Below are 17,378 nucleotides of genomic sequence, written 5' to 3' on the forward strand. Positions count from 1 at the left end.
CTCTCTCGAAAAATATTTTTGAAGGGCTGGGAGTGTAGTTCAGTGGTAGCAATGGTAGATCACCGAGGTTCAATTCCCCAGTGTTCAAAAAGAAGACGTTAGAAACAAAAAGAAAGATGAAATGAAAAGGTCTCTCAGATTTGGACAATTAAGACATTAAAAAAGTCAGGTGAGGCATATATTGATACTGAGGACTTCTGGCTGAAGGATCAGAGTAAAAGAATTATTTGCTCAGATCCTAGGGTGATGCATTTGGCTTTATTATAACTTATGCCTTACACAGGAAAGGGCTAAGTGGCTGAAGAGGATGTAGGCTTAGTTCATCATCTGACACCAAATATTATTGTGGCAATTTTTTATATATATGGTTGATAGATAATAACAAACATAAAAATCTATAAAGATGATTATGTTCTTAGGTTAGGCTCCTGTAAGGATGAACATTTACTACAGGTAGAAAGGGAAAATTCCAAACAGAATCTTATTTTAGAATTTTAGTATTAATGGATGGCAGTTTCTTGGATCAAAGTCTTCATGTGATAGGAAATGTTGTGGGAAAATGACATCCAAACAGAGCCCAGCTATCCACTGCACTTCAGAACTTGCCCTGTTGTACAGAGTCTGTTTAGGGTTTGTGATGGCTGCTAGTTGTTCTGGCCAAACCCATAGGTAAGCACCCAACCCTATTTCTGATTCCCTCTTTGAATCCGCTGGGAACTGTCTCTCTGTGGAATGTGCTTCTGAACTCTTCAGTGAAAGACCCACTTCCCTGGCTTTTACTTTCTCTCCCCTTCCCAGTGGGTAAAATGAGAACAGGGATGTTTATGGACTTACTCCACTGATATTGTTTGGTGTCTAACGGGCCTCCAGGCCACCAAGTCTCTGAGGTATTCACAGATAGGAAGATCAAGAAGAGAGGCAATCCCCCATGTAATTGATGGGATATGCTGCTCACACCAGGTCCCTGAGTCTCTTTTCTGGACAGGAAAATAGCACAATTCCTCTGCTGGAGCACGTGTGGGCACAACTCACACCAATGTGCACAACTGCAGACACAGTTAAGGCTCAGAAGCATTCAGAGAATGTGGCTGAGGTTAGAACCAAGTGGGGACAGAGCCTTCTCCCCCCTGGTAGACTCGCTCAGAGGGTTTCCAGGTAGACAGAAGATCCAGGGAGAGGTTGCTCTGCTCTTGTTTGGATCTGACCTGGAGGTAGCCCAGCACATCCATAGTATCACCACAGACTTCCTGAAGTCGAGAAACCTTTTCATAAGGCAAGGACCAGCGCCAAGCCTGGGAAACGTTGAGGGCATTCCTGGCATTGGTGTGGAAGGCATGCTCTCCCATGCCCTTGCCCCGGGTGATGTTATACACCCAGTTCTGGAGATGGGGCAAGAATTTCAACCCCACGTATTCATACATCCGGGAAGTCTGAGCCAGTGGAGCCCGGACTAGGTCTTCATAGCGGATGAGCAAGTAGCGCTTCTGCAGAGCTTTGGGCAAGGACTGGATGGCCTTGTATATGTCCATCTGGCTTTTGCAGATGATTTGCATCGTGTAGTATGGATAATCTTCCTTTTTGAGTTTCTGCCAATTCTGCCCCATCACAATATGACTGTCAATCATGAGTTCTGCTGTGGTGTGTTCTCGGGAACGGAACACAGCCCGCGGGTCCCGGACCAGGTGCACGATGTGCAGGTTGAGGGAAGGGTCTATCAGCAGCTGGTAGAGGGGCTGCAGGTTGAGGAAGCGCACCTCCTTGAGTACTACGTGGCTGTAGGAGCGGCAGGCCTTCTCCACCACGGTGAAGGGCTGTTTGTTGCACAGGATCTTACAGTGAGCGTGGAAGGTGATCTCCTCCCTGGGGAAGAAGTCGCAGGCAGGTGGGGAACACAGTGCCCGGCTGTGCTCCCACTGGAAGAGACTGGACTGTTTGAGGGGACCAGGTTTCATGTAGGCATCAAAGACACTCATGTCACACAGAAAGACAGAACGCAGTAGATCCCGCACGGCCATGTGCAGACTCCAGGCAGTGCTCTCGGTGAAGGTCATCCACACGTGCCAGGCTGGCTCCATTAGGTAGAAGACATCTGGGTGCTGCCCAAAAAGCTGCCCCACAAAAGAAGAGCCAGAGCGCCAGGAAGACAGGATCAGCACATGCACAGGCTTGGGCTCCTCCTTTCTAAACAGGGCGCTGTGGTTATACATGTGGAAGAAGAGAGCAAAGACAGCCACCTGGGAAACCAGGAACAGCAGGAGCCTCATTTTTTTGAGCAATATCATTGTGCTGAAGAGGATGACCCTTAAGGAACAAGCAGAAGGGATTGAGTCAGGCTGCTGTTTTGGTGCCTGCCTTCCATTCTCTTTCTAGTCAAAGCCACCTTCTCCCTGACACCTTCCAAGGAGCAATGTGGAAAGCTAGAACATTTGTGCAACTGTCCTGACCAGTTCCTGTTCCTTGCAGTTAGTGTGTCGATAAGTTTTATATATTTTGGGGTCTTTATTTCCTCCCCCCAGTCTTTCTTGGGTTACCAAGAATTCCTGAACTCAGCCAAGTTTAATCAACATAGGAGAATGACTGCAGCGGGTACCCTGGTGGCTGTATGCCTTCACATAGGCCACAGAGGCAAAGCTTAATCTCAGTCTAACCCAAGTCTTGGTTGGATACCTTGAGATTCTCCTGAAGCTTAAGGAGAGGAGCCACCCAGCAAGGAACACCCTGAGGACATTTCTCAACCGACACCCCCAACTTGAGGGAGATTGCCTCAAGCTCTTTTGTCATCTCCTCCCCCATTTTTCATTAAGCACAGGACTTTCCACTTCAGTTCCCTGAAAAATTGAGCAGCAGGTTATAAAACTGCTTGGCTTTAGAATTGTATCCTCAGCAGCAGAACCAAATGCCCATGATACCTGTCATCCGGTTCTCTCTGATTTCGTCTCATCTTATGGGATAAGGACATGGGGGAACTGATCCAATGATGACCTTGGGTCTGTATAGGTAATGAACAATCTATTTATTTCAGTTGCATTGTTGGTCTCCTTACCAGCTGACTCTGAAAGTGTGCCAAACAACCCTCAGCTGTAATAGTGATCCTTATGGCCATTTTGTCACTGTGCTGCTGCTTGTGGAATGCTTGGCCACTCAACACAACCTATTCAGGGCTGCTCAGTATGGTTGGGCAGATAGTGCATTGCACGACCCTAGGGCATGCCATCTCATCAAGGATTTAGAAACTTATTATAAAAAGTTCTGTAGGTGATCTTAAAGTATCTTGGTCCAACAAGGTAAATATTATAGGATAGTTTTCCAGTTGCTAGATATAAAATATTTAAAGAAAGGATTTCCATTTTGCACCAAGGTTCATATAGACTGGGAGCAATCTTGAACATATTCTTGTGACAGTCAAGGGTTGCTTCATATGAAAAGACTGTGCCAGATTTTTTTCCTTTGGAGATTTTAACTCTTTCCCACATGACTATAGATCATTTGGGGCAACTTCTTGATATAAATAACAATTTAGAGATAAAATAGCTATTATATATAGTACAAATATTATTAGCAGCAAGTTGCTAATTAGCATAACCCTATATACCCAAGAAATTCTCCCTTTTAGTTTTTATATAGAAGAGAAACTATTTCTGGATAGTAACTGGAGTTAGATGTAGAGTTTACAATTTTCCTGGTGATGAGTTTTATCACCAAGTTTTTTAAAAAAAGTGTTTGATTTTGTTTTTGTTTTTTGGGGTACTAGGGATTGAACTCAAGGGTACTCGATCACCGAGCCAGTCTTTTGCAGTCTTTTACCATTTCAGATGCCTCAGTAATGACCTTTATGTTTACACACCATTGCACATGTGTGTACACAAGCTATTGTATTTTATTTAGAGACAGAGCCTCACTGAGTTTCTTAGTACCTTGCTAAATTGCTGAGGCTGGCTTTGAACTCACAATCCTCCTGCCTCAGCCCGAGCTACTGGGATTACAGGTGAGCACCACTGCATCCAGCTAAAAAAAGGTTTTTGATAGGTAATTCTCACTTGGTTCAAATTGTTTCGAAAAGTATCATTCTCATGGATATTCCATAGACTCAGAATTTAAAACAGGGCATTCCTAAGATTCTGCATGCAGAAGAAAAGATAGGGAGTGCTTACCAGTCCGTAGCCTGGTCCGTCACACCCAGTCTTTAACACACATGACAGAGAAGGGAAAATTTTTTTGACAAGGAGTTGTGTCTGTAAGGGAAGTCTGTAGTCACATTTTAGAAAGCCTCTAGACCTACTGTAAATAGGGATAATGATATATCTTTTAAAGGGTCACAGCTTTCCCCCCCCCAAGGGAAAAAGAACAAGAATTTACTAGTTGCTGAACTGGTAACCTCTTCTCTATTTACTAACAGCTAGTATTTATATAGCTTGTAGGATATGGTGAAAAATCTACCTCCAAAAATCTGTCCCCCATCTGCCCATTTCTCAACTTGTCCCTAACATAGCAATTGGGTTTATTTTTTTATGTGTAATTTCATTTGCTTTATGCATTCCCCCAAAAGTTCAAATGTATATATTTTCTTATTTTTTTTTCCCTCTTTAAAACACAAAAAATATGGGGCTGGGATTGTGGCTCAGCGGTAGAGTGCTCGCCTATCAGGTATGAGGCCCTGGATTCCATCTACAGCACCACATATAAATAAATAAAATAAAAGTATTGTGTCCAACTACAACTAAAAAATAAATATAAAAATTGGTTAAAAAACACAAAAAATAGTAAGTTATTCCCACTGTGATGCACTTTTTTTTTTTTTAACTTGTGAACATGTCTTGTGGGAAGCTTTCCCTGGTAGTATATAAGGCATTTCCTCATTCTTTTTTACTACACAGATTCTATTATATGGATATACAATGACTTATTTAACTCATTTTCTTATTGATGGGTTTTGGCTTGCTTTGCAGTCTTTTACATTTCAGTGCCTCAGTAATGACCTTTATGTTCACACACCATTGCACACGTGTGTACCCTGAAGTGGAATTGGCAAGTCAAAGAGTATGTGCATGCTAAGTTTTGGTATCTATTGCCCAGGCAGCCTTCATACTGCTCGTAAACCATTCTCTATGTCCAGAGCTCCAGAGATATTTGAGAATGGCTTTTAGAGGAGGAAGATGTGACTCTTAGAATTTATAGCTTGTTTCCTGAAGAGGTAGAGCTTACTTTGCCAGCTCATGGGCTTCCCTTGGAAATCCCCTGGACCTTCTGGGAAATGGGTAATGATCCATGCCAGGCCTTGTGTGGCCGTGGCAGAAAATCCCCTTCTCTTCCATCCATCACAACAGTGCTCTTCCTCAGGATGTGCCAGAAGGATCCAGGGAGGATCTTCTTTCTTTTGTGGCCAAAACAAAAACAAAACTAGACAAATCCCCCTCCTAAAATAACCATGTTGCTCTCTGCCTGGGAAATGCCAATGGATGGTAATTCCTGCCTTGTAGACTTGGCCCTGTGGATTAGAAGAAGGCCAATTAAGTAGGCTCCTAGTTCTTAAACTTGAGTTCAAGAGGAAATGATTAGAAACTAGAATGTTACTGATAATGGTCAAAGGATGCCCTCTCCATCCTCCACCCAAGACAGATGCAACTTGAACAAAGAGCTTCTGCTTAGGGTAACATGAGCAAGAGAAACAGTTCAGAACAAAGAAAGGAAACCATGGAGCAAAAGAGAGAGGAACCTAAGGAGAGAAGAACTTGACATGTATGCAATTATAAGGCGACTGTTGGTAGAATTTTATACACAGGGCCTATAATGACTTTAGGAAAAAAGCTGATATTTCTTGGCAATTAGGAGAGCAGACACCTTTCAAAGTACGTCCTCCCTCCCTCCATCCCAGCTGTAGGCTAATTTTGTCCTGTGGGGCTCAATGGAAATGGCCTTGTGCCTTCTTTGCCTGCCAGCTCTGCTCCTGGCCCCAAGCCCATTCCCTCTGCAAGCTGGAGCTTGACCTTCTAACTCTGTTAGAAGTTGTCCATAGTTCTCAAGAATTCCTACAGAAATCCTCTAACTTCTTTCTTTGATTTTACTCTCCATGAGCACTTTCCCTGGCCACAAAGAACATGCTTTTGTGAAGTGAGTCCCACTTTGGACAACACATAGTGGGGCTGCCCAGGCCACCAGGAAACACTCTAGGGTATTCTGGCAAAGCTCATCTGCAGAGACTGTAATCAGCAGTGGAGGTGGATGCTTTGGAGCCCTGGCAGAGGTGAGGGGCTGTGGGTCACCAGTGTGCTTAGGGAGGCTCAGTGGAGAAAAGGAGACTCTTCAGTTGATCCTTGAATTGCACTCTCATTGCCAGAATTCCCAGCCTGCTCATCTCAAGCAGGGCCTTGGACAGTACCCTTCCTCTTCTATCTCTCAGCTCTCTCCCATCATCCACTGCTGAGCTAAATTATATTTCTAAAACACAAGTGTATCACTCCCTGCTGAAAAATCCTCAATAACTTTTCAACATATATAGGGCTAAATCAAAATCCCCAAATCTCTCACTCTGGGTCCTTCATGGCCTGATCTTTGATTTCCTGCCACTCCCCTTCTTTTTGGTACCTTAGAATCCAGACTCAACTTTAAATTCTTCCAAAACTTCCCTATTATTTAGGAGTCCCGAGACCTTCAACTACAACTCTTCCAGAGTCAGCCGACCTTCTTCCTTTAAGAAAGTTTTTCCTCCTCTTTCCAAATGTCCCTCTAGCATCCATCCCACTCTAGAGGAATTAGCTGTATGTGAATGTCTCTTCCCACTGAACTGCAATAATTTAAGGGAACGTCTGTCTGGTTTTTCTTACAGGTCCATAACAATTTGGCGAGTGATGAGGATTCCTTAAACACTTTTCAAATGAATGAAGAAGTAAGTAGTAAGAAATCAGTAAGTAGTTGAGTGTGGGAGGAGATATCATCAGTGTTAGAAGCAAATAACCCAACAAGCTCCTTCTCGAAACTGAAACTTATCATTTTATAGAATGCATACAGAAATCTTTAGTATCAATGACTACATTGAGTACTAAAGCACATAACCAGTACTTTCTCAGGAGTGGTATTAATAAAATCAGGTGCATAGTTTTGATATGAGATGGCACACTAAAAATATTTTCCTACACTGATCCTTTAGTAGTTAAAACTAAGAGGAAAAACAACATTAAGTTATTTTTAGAAATTTTTATTAAAACGAAATAAAAGCCCCATTCAGGTGACAGGCTGCCTTGTTCTAATCAGTTCAGTTACCAGGTAGACAAGGCAAAACAAACAACAAAACCCCCAAACTCAGCACATCCCATCACCTCAGAAATAATTTGAACCCGTATTGCTCCAGTGATGGGTGATTGGCATCAAACTGAAACACAGTGGACAGCCTCTAGTTGAAGAGTAGTAAGGATTTTGTTAGGATTTTGAAAAATATCACCAAAGGGGTGGCGATAAGGTACAGTGACCATGAAAACACCAGAACAATGAGCCTCACTGAACAGTCTGATTAAAGAGGGCTGAAGTTTGAATATCCCCATAATCATACTGTAAAGACTTTTAGGAACAAAATGAGAAATTCTGTGAAAAAAAAAAATAGATAGCAGTTTAAGAAGCCTGAATCCCAGGGGCTGAGTTGTAGCTCAGTAGTAGAACACTTGCCTGGCATGTGTGAGGCACTGGGTTTGATCCCCAGCACCACATAAAAATAAATAAATAAAATAAAGGTATTGTGACCATCTACAACTAAAAGAAGAAGAAGAAGAAGAAGAAGAAGAAGAAGAAGAAGAAGAAGAAGAAGAAGAAGAAGAAGAAGAAGCAGCAGCAGCAGCAGCAGCAGCAGCCTGGATTCCAACCACTTAGCATGTTGCTAATTTAGATTCTCCAGTGATATTCTATCCCTGCGCCCAGATATCAGGGATGACAGAAGATGCCTGTACAGCTGAGGGAATGGGGTTGTGCTGGGGACACCCACCTTTAAAAAGAGCCTGTAGACTGGGAAATCTGTAGAACTAAGTTCCAGGGCAAAGGGTATCCATACATCAATTTTTTCACTAGATTGAGAGTGCCAGGGGACTGAACTTTTGTCTTTGCCAGTGCTGTGTCCATAGTGCCAAAGGCAATGCCTGGCATGTAGTACATGCTTAAGAAACATCTATCAAGGAATGACTGAGTGAAAAAACATTTGTAGAGGTTGTTTTACTGTTTGAGGTGCCCTCACTGACCCAACAAGGAAGGTTGGACAAGGTATTATTATTATTATTATTATTATTACTTTTTAAAAAGGTCAACTCTTTATTCTTTTTTTTTTTTTTTTGTGATGCTGGGGATTGAACCCAGGGCCTTGTGCATGTGAGGCTCTACCAACAGAGCTATATCCCCAGCCAGCCCAAGGTATTGTTTTTATTTTACACATATAAAGCATTCAAATTCCAATTAAAAGTTCCAGACTTGCTCAAGACCATTCAAGATAGAGGTCCTTCTACCTTAGCTGACATGCTGGCTCTCTAACTTAATCATATTTTATGTCTGCATGGTGTTTCATGATTTTCAAAGCCCTTTGAGGGTTAGTCATGAAAATAACCCAATTAGAAATTTTGGAGTGATGAGCCACTTTCTTATTTTTCAGAATTTATTCAGTTTGTTTGTAAACTGAACTTTTGATTGATTGACTCACCAGCTATAATAGCTCTGCCTGGCTCACAATGCCCATGTTTTGGGTCTCAGGTCTGAGAGTTTTCAGTGATCACACTACACTGCACCTAAGCTCCAAAAAACCTTCAGCTCTCTATGCCCCTCCCATCCCCAGCAGAGAGCAGGAGAGAAACTGTGGGAATCACAGAACCTTGAGCTCCAAAGCAGGATCTGAACAGATCAGATGTACCAGGGGCAGTTTACAAATGTACATCAAAACAGCCCTGCCCAATTCTAGGCACTTTAGGGATGGGGTCAGGCTTGGTGGAAGAGCTAATAGTACGAGGTTGCTTTCTACTCAGAAGATGCCCCTGGTGATTCGGATACAGATTCACCCTCCCTCCCACCAGCCCCTCTAGCCAGCCATCCGGATCCCAAGCTTTGCTGCCAGAAGTTATCTGATACTCTGATCCCACAGCCCTGGGATAATTCTCTTCTTACCTTATTAATGGCTTAGGCTTCTCACTGCTTTTGAGAGGCTCACTGCTAGTGGAGCTGATCACTGTTCACTGACTCACCAGATCCCTTCTGGCTTCCTCCTCCTCCTCCTCCTCTTCCTCCTCCTTCTCCTCCTCATAAAAAAGATCCACCTTGCAAGAGGCTTGACAAACCACTGGCTCCCAGGAAGCTGTGACATTTATAACTTTAACACCAGTGAGACTCAAGGGGTGGGGAGACTCTGGAGCATGTGGACAAAGCAAAGGAGGAAGCATTCTCTCCCCCGCCTGGGATGTTGCCTGGAATGTTGACTGCTCAAAGGTCAGCTCTCATCGCAAGGTAGAAGCAGAAAAGAAGCAGAAAAGAGACTCCTGGAGACTTAGCAGATGAGTTCCCAGGGACATTGCTCATTATAGGCAGAATTGCTCAGAAGGTCTTATACCTTACTCATATCTTTTTTTTTTTAATTTCTAAGGAGAAAATGTGAAGATTGTTTATGCCTTGCACTTCTTTGCTCCCTCCACCCTACAGAGGTAAAATGTCTTATCCTTTGTGTCACATCCAATATCTTTACCCTTCTCGTAAGAGGTAATAAATATGTTCTGGAAGGACACAGATGTACTGGCATTTGGTTGGAGTAAAGGGGACAAAAAATTTCCCTTTAAAAAAAAGAGAAAAGAGTCATTATTAAGGATAATAATGTCTTACTAGCTGTGTGCCTTGAGCAAAACACATACCCACTCTGAGCTACTTTACATGGTTGTTAAGAGTCTAAAACAGAAGATGCATGTGCAGAAATGGAAACTGTGATGCAGCATAGAAACCACAGATTTTCAGAGATCTGGGCAAGTTACTGCATCTCTTTTGAGTCCTAGAATATCAGTGTAAAATAAGGGTGATAACATCCACCTGATAGTATTGTTGTGAACGTTGGGATTAATACACACAAAGTCCCTACACAGTATTATGACAATAATAAAAGTTTTAAAGCAGTAGCTATTATTGAATAATAATAATATACCTCTTGTTTATTCCTGGGCTGCTGGCTCAATTTCCAGGCTCTGAGAGAGTAGGCAAGCATTGTGTGAGTTCTGGGACTCTAGGGTTTGGATGATTTCCATCAGCTGAGTCCCCTAAGGCCTTATCACTGCACAAAGGACAAGAACCTGTGAGGTTGCCATGTATTGATTTCAGCTGTGTATCTCTTCTTCTCTTCCTGTTTCTTTCTGGCAGAGAGAAGAGAAATTTCTCTTCCTCCCTGTTCTGTGCAGAGATGTAAGTTGAAGAGCCAGAGTAGGTAGCAGTAGTTCCGTTTTTATTCTTCTTTTAAAACTAATACTTGTTAAGTATAAAAAGTTTGAAAATACACTATTTATAAGGAAGGAAATAGAAATACCTTTGTAAATTGCTGCCCAGAGAAAATTGCCATTGATAATTTTTCTGTTCATGTAGAAAAGACAATTTTATACATGCTTTTCTTTTATTTTTTGCTCTATTTAAAGATAGTTTAAATTATGAAATGCAAATAGGTCATAAAGGTAAATTTAACAGGGCTAGGGTTGTGGCTCAGCAGTAGAGCACTTGCCTCACACATGTGAGACCCTGGGTTCGATCCTCAGCACCACATAAAAATAAATAAATAAAATAAAGGTATTGTGTCCAACTACAACTAAAAAATACATATTAAAAAGGGGGTAAATTTAACAAAGGAACTACCACTTAAATAACAAAAATAAACCAAAATCAGAACAGCGCCAAAGCCACCTCCCTTCCCTCACAGACCTTCCCAGCTCAGCACTCAGGGTGCTGCTTTCACAGTAAGCAGATCCTTGCTTCTGTGTATGGCTTACCATGCAGGCAATATCAGTGGGATCATACCCGCAGACATTCTTTTGAGCTTTCCTTTCAACCTTATCCTTTAAGAATCATCACGCCATTTCATATAGTTATCTTTTAAAAAAAATTCTATGTAATGTTCCTTATACCACCTCTTATGATGTATCTTATTAATGGGCATTGGGATTGTTTATAGTTGTGATTGACTTTTTTTTTTTTTGGTACTGAGAACTGACCCCTGGGGTGCTCTACCAATGAGCTACCTTGTTAATTTTTTTTTTTTTTTTTGAGATAGGGACTTGCTATGTTGCCCAAGCCAGACTCAAACTTGTGATCTTCCTGCCTCAGTCTGCTGAGTCGCTGGGATTACAGTGCACCACTGCACGTGGCGTGACTGAACGTTCTTGACATGTACCCTGGCACACATGCCTACTGCAGTGTCTCTTGGGGATGCTGGGACACAGTCCATGTTGGACTTTGAGTTTTTTACTTCATGCTATTTACCCATGTCAACTAATATATTTGGCAGATGTTATTTTGACAGGATTTATAATATTCCAGTGCTCCACTCTCAAGACAAAATTAGTTTGTATTGTTTCTGATTTTTTCCTATTACATGCAACACTGTGATGAATAGGTGACCTTTTATATATTTTGGTTGTAGATGGACACAATACCTTTATTTTGTTTATTTTTTTTAATGTGGTATCAGGATCGAACCCAGTGCCTCACACATGCTCAGCAAGCGCTCTCATATATCAGATACACAAATTGTGTTTTATTTCAGGGAATCTCAGAGATCCCTAAAATAGGCTCTGTATACTTCATGCACTCTCAAAACATGGTGTGAAGACCGTTGTCTTCCTGGAAGCACCATTCCAGAGAACTGGATTCTCTATCCCTGCCCTTGGATCTTCACCACCTTTACAGTGTGGGCTCCACCTGAATGGTGACGAGACCTTGGGTCAGACACTCATCTAGTCTCTGATTACTTTGTGTCAGTTTCTGCTGGTTGTATCATCTAGTGCTACTGCTTTTATCTAGGCCATTGTTCCTCGTGTACTGAGACTGGAGTTCCTTTATGGCTCGACTTGGGTACAGGTCTTTCCTGCTCACAGTGGCACTGAAAGGTCAATGAGGTTTTTCTTGAGTTTCTTTTCATGTGGGGGCTCCAACATTCCTCATTTTACTGTGTACATCAGCCTACAATGTGGATGTGAATACTTGAAACTTTTGAGTGATATGAAACTCTCTATCTTTGTCACCAACCCTACATTACTTACCAAAGTCTGGTGTCTGGCAGGGACTGTGTATTGGCTAAGTGGCTGGATTTAGAGAATGGATTTAGGGGGACTAGACCTTTGTGTTTTGGCTAAACTTCTACATGTTTGACCTTAGCATCATAGTGATCCAGCACCTTCTGAAGAAATGTCTGCAAACCAGGAAGAAAATCTTGGGTGCTATAAATCTTTTTATCAAATTGACAGTTGTTTTAAATAGAACTCGCTTCTTTGAGTTGCATCCTGGGGGTGGACACCTGTGTAGGTGCCCCATGGCAATAGGATGGTCTTTATCGCTGTGTTAGAAATATTTGTTTCAATAATGGCAGAACAAGCTAGATTAGGGGAGGTCAGAATCAGGGAAAAGGAAAAATGTAGTTTTTTAAGTTTCTTGTTGGTTGTTGTTTTTTGAGGCCTCTTAATAGGGCATAGAGGATAGGAAAATAGGGAGTTCCTGGTAGAGATCAGGCATCCTTTATGTCTTTGGTGGATCAGGAGCTTGACATTGCTGAACATTGCTGGATAATGGTTGCCTTATGTGGAATCAGGATCCTGGAACTGATAATAGAGCAGGTGAAACCAGGGGAACATTAAAAGGTGTGATTATAATAACCATGGAATCTAAGCTGGATTAGAGGAGAAACAAGGGCACAAATGGCATAGCTGAGCTAATGTGGAGGACAAGCTTTTTGGAAGCCAAGGGATCAGGATTTCAGGCATGATAGTTTTGGAAGGATCATATATAAGAGTATTGAGATTATGTAGCAGCATCCTAGGAGCAGTGTTGGCGCATAACCATATGACTGCTATGAGGGTCGTTTAGCCTGGCTAACTTCTGTTGTGATTTGGCTATGAGATGTCCCCTAAAAGCTCATGTTAATGTAGGAATGTTCAGAGTTGCAATGATTAAATTATGAGAATCAGAACCTAATCAGGGGGTTAATCTAGTTGATGGATCAATAATTTGAAAGGATTACAGTCCTGGGGGCTTGCCCTGGAAGGGTTCGTCTTCTCGTGGCCCCTTACCTCCCTCTCTGCTTCCTGGCTGCCATGAGAAAAGCAGTGCTCTTCCATCACACCCTTCTGCCATGATGGTCGGCCTTACCTTGGGCCCAGAGCAATGGGGACGGCCAACCCTGGACTAAACCTCTAAAACCATGAGGCCAAAATCAACTTTTCTTCATCTAAGTTGGTCTTGTTGGATATTTTGGTCACAGTGATATAAAGTTGTGTCAAATGTGGGCAACTGTAGGAAAGGAAGAGGCAGAATGATCTGGAAGCCTCAATGAGGAGAGCAAGTGGACTCTGTTCCACTGCGGGAACAGAGAATAGCTATCCCTAGAGAGGGCTACCGGGGAAGGAGTGACCTCAAATAAGACCCAATTTCTGTTAGAGAAACAAGGAGAAGGAAAAGTACAGACTCTAAGAGGGATTTTGTTGTTCCCAGCAATGAACTCATGAAGATTTTAGGAGATGGAGAGAGTGGAAAATGAGGTCAAAAGATGGGCTATACAGAGCCATTTGGGATGAGACATGGAGCAACATGGGATCCTGGTCTTTTTGAACTTCCAGCATAAATCAGGAGAAAGAGAATAATGATAAGAGAAATAATGGTCTCACCTCAGGCAGAAGTGGCCCAGCTGAGTGTTGGGGGAGAGCATCCAGAGAGCTGGCTCTTTACTCTTTGTTCTCATCACTGGTGATGCGAAGGCCAGGGAAGGAGTGTTGTTGAAACTCTAGAAATGGAGACCCCGCACACTGAATATGAACAGTGTCACCACTGTAATGGTGCAGAGTGTTTTGAGTCAGCTTGCCTGGGGAATGGGAGTCTGGTCGAAGGCAGGAAGGGAAGTGATGGAGCAGTGTGGAACACTAAAGGGCAAGGTAGACTCCGGGAGACTTCACAGGAGTTCCTGAGTGCTGACCTATCTGACACGACGTTGTACAGTCACAATTTGGGCTGATATGGCAGCTCAATGATGCCCTTGGGTGTGATCTTTCGGTAGACTTTTCAACCTCATTTATTGTGTCACGGCCATAAAAATGCTGCAGAACATCTAGGACTAACATCCATGTTTCAGAGAGGAAGTAGGGGAACAGTTAATAGGTGGAGAGGATATGCATGGTATAAGCAAAGAGGTGCATGCACTTAAGCCTCCAAAGTTCTTAGCTCTTGTGTGTTTGCTCTGTTTAAAACAGCTTCCCTTCTTTATGGCCAACCTAACTTCTGTCTTTTCTTTCAAGATTCAACCCAAGTTAGTATCACCTTTTCTGGGAGACCATTCATTATCTCCCTAGGCTGAGTTAGGTGCCCCTGGTTTGTGTGTTTTAAGTTGCAGGGATGACTCTGATTCTTCTGTTCTCTATTTCCTGTGCTGTGTAACTCTGACTGTAGTCTTGGCAGTGCAACTTATTTTAATCGTTGGGATATTTTTAAACAGAGGCTTAAAAATCACTGTGCAGTTGGGTGTGCTCTTGCTCTTGAGTGTAAAGTAACAACAATGATAAAGTGCCTGCTTGATGAGATGCACATGAAACAGACCCAGATCGCCATGTTTGTCCTAGCCAAGGCCATCCAAACTCTGCCAAGAGCAGTTTAGCCCTGAATACTTGAACGAACCCACCCAAATCAGCAGAACCATATGGGTGACCACCCCAATGCATGAGAAATTGATAGCTATTGTTGTGTATCACTGAAATTATGTGCCTGGTTGTTATTCAGGATTATTGTAGCATCAGATGATTGACATAATCCCTCAGCCATGACTCTAAACATGGAACACTAAAGGGCAAGGTAGACAAATCTTAGCCTTGTCTCCCCAACTAATTTGGGAAAGAGCCACCTTTTATCTGCATATATCCAGCACCCAACCTAGTGCCTGCCACATAGGGATTGTTCAGTGAAAGCCTGTGAAAGGAATGAGTGAATGAGCCTTTGTTTAAGGAACTCACTGCTTTGTGCACAACAGGTGCAAATTTCCTATATTTAAACAATGAAATCAAAATGATCTACCCACGGAAAATCCAGTTCAATAAACTACATGAAGCTCCCACATAAAATAAACTCTCATCACAGATTAAAGCACTTTTATACCTCCAGTACAACAGTCACTTCTTAAACACTGGGCACTTGCTTTTACATTTTATTATATTGTATAGATCAGTTTAAAGATAATCTAAATCCCATAATACCTTTTGTAGGGTACAGTGTAAATAAGTGGATATGACTCAGTCTAAATATCCTTACTATTATCTTCAGTAAACACTACTAGACCATTTTAACTACTGACATTTCCTAAATAATGTGAAGAAACTTGTATTTCTGAAAGAAATTATTTGCATTAATATAAAAAAGAAAATTTGTACTGGGGGGTCTGCCTACTGGGAGCAAAGGTGTATCTACTAGCTTAGTCAGTGTGCAGGTGGGAAGATGAGGCTATCATCCTTGTCAAAGATCACATGACATGGACTATTTTGGGGACACTGAGCAAACTAGTTTTGACCAGGATGAGAGTTTCCTGCAGATCAAACATTAAAAAAAGTCTATGGGTGGAAGGTAGAGTGGAGCCCAGCTATGGAAATCCTGGAGTATGATATGAGGGCATTTTAACATTAGCTCTTGCTGAGCAGAGAATGCAACTTTTAAGGAAGGCAATGACCTAAATGTATGAAGCACAGGTCACTCTAGCTGCTAGGTTCCAGCAGTATGCTGTGAGATGATTTTTGTAGAAACATGTTTAATAATCACATCAAATCATTTAATATCAAAATACTATTATGCAGGCAATGGGCCATTTATTTAAAAATAATATTTCATTAAAGTCTAGATTTATGTCAGAATACAAAAGACCAAGGAATTATTTTGATCAAATGTTTGTTGTTCTCTTCCTTATAACCATTTAGCCTGTTGCCCACTGGGAGTCCATGAATTATTATTATTATTTTTTCAATTTAAAAAATTATTTTACTATTCAGTAATTCTCATAAAATACATAAATGATATCATGAGTACCAAATATAACCAGAAATATCCAAAGCAAATTAAAACTGAGCATTTTGCCACAATTCTATCACGTGTTTGTTTTTGTTTTGCTGTCAAGGAATTGAACCCTGGGTGCTTAGCCACCAAACCATGTCCCAGCCCGTTTTTTTATATTTTATTTAGAGACAAGGGTTTCACTGAGTTGGTCAAGGCCTTGCCATGTTGCTGAGGCTGGCTTTGAACTCTGAACTCTGAACTTTGAACTCTGGCCTCAGCTTCCTGAGCCACTGGGATTATAGGCTTGAGCCACTGTTCCTAGCTATCAGACTTTTTTCTTCTTTTTATCTGGACTACATTGGGTTGATCTCATTTTCCTTTGTTGTGCTTTTAAAACTCTCCCCTGGCTCCTGTTGATCCAGTTGTGTGGAAACCTAATTGTAGCCAGGGGCACAGCTTGGAAGTGACAAAAATGAGGCTCCTTGAAGCCAAAACTAGAATCAACATGCGAATCACCTGCTCTGAGTTCCCTTCCCAAGAACAGAGCTCCCTGAGTTCTGGGAACATTTACCTTCTGGGTGTGAGGGTGTCATTTGCCCTTGAAGTATTTCACAGCCCTATAACTGGATACTAATTGCTATGTTGGTGTCAGTGTTTCCTTTTATTCAACAGAAGCTTAGTGTCAAGAAGGATAATTCTATATGTCATGTTAATAACAGAAGCCCATCCTTTCACAATCCATGCCTCTCTACCTGCTGTTTCCTCTAGAACATTCATCCTGCCACACTCCCATTCCACCTGACAAACTCCATTCAGCCTTCTAAACCTTTTTTCTGTGCAGCCTTCCCTTATCCTGATGATTAGTGGTCTCCTCTCTACTCCACACCTAACCCCACCATGTAAATAGCCATTCTCTTGTTATACAAAGTTAGTTATGCACATGCATTTCATGTCTGTCCTGTAGTTCCTTTTGTATCCCCAGCATCCAACATAAGGTCTAGCATCTAGTAGGCTCTCAGTTAGTGTCCAAGCCAAGGGGAGAAGATCTAAGGGCAAAGACTGAAATTCTAAATTCTTTAAGAAATCAGAGCAAAATATAAGGTGCAATACCTAAAACAATTAAATTAGATTACTCCTTCTTAAAGTATTTGGTTGCA

At 41.9% G+C, this 17,378-nt stretch overlaps 1 protein-coding gene across 1 annotated transcript; it reads right to left on the minus strand.

The window, feature by feature from the left end:
• Window positions 1-340: 340 nt before the first annotated feature.
• On the minus strand, window positions 341-9,349 carry Chst4 (carbohydrate sulfotransferase 4). Its single transcript, XM_046434760.2, has 2 exons — window positions 9,130-9,349; window positions 341-2,301 (listed from the first exon to the last, which is right to left on the minus strand). The coding sequence occupies exon 2, from the start codon at window positions 2,280-2,282 to the stop codon at window positions 1,095-1,097; it is 1,188 nt and encodes a 395-aa protein (XP_046290716.1). The 5' UTR covers window positions 2,283-2,301; window positions 9,130-9,349; the 3' UTR covers window positions 341-1,094.
• Between the last annotated feature and the right edge of the window lie 8,029 nt (window positions 9,350-17,378).

This window comes from Marmota monax, unplaced genomic scaffold, assembly GCF_021218885.2.
Source record: "Marmota monax isolate L192 unplaced genomic scaffold, Marmota_monax_Labrador192_F-V1.1 WCK01_AAM20220418_F8-fsc00024, whole genome shotgun sequence".
Classification (NCBI taxonomy): domain Eukaryota; kingdom Metazoa; phylum Chordata; class Mammalia; order Rodentia; family Sciuridae; genus Marmota; species Marmota monax.

Coding starts and splice junctions, on each gene's coding strand:
- Chst4 (XM_046434760.2), bottom strand. CDS start 2,282: ATGATATTGCTCAAAAAAATGAGGCTCCTGCTGTTCCTGGTTTCCCAG.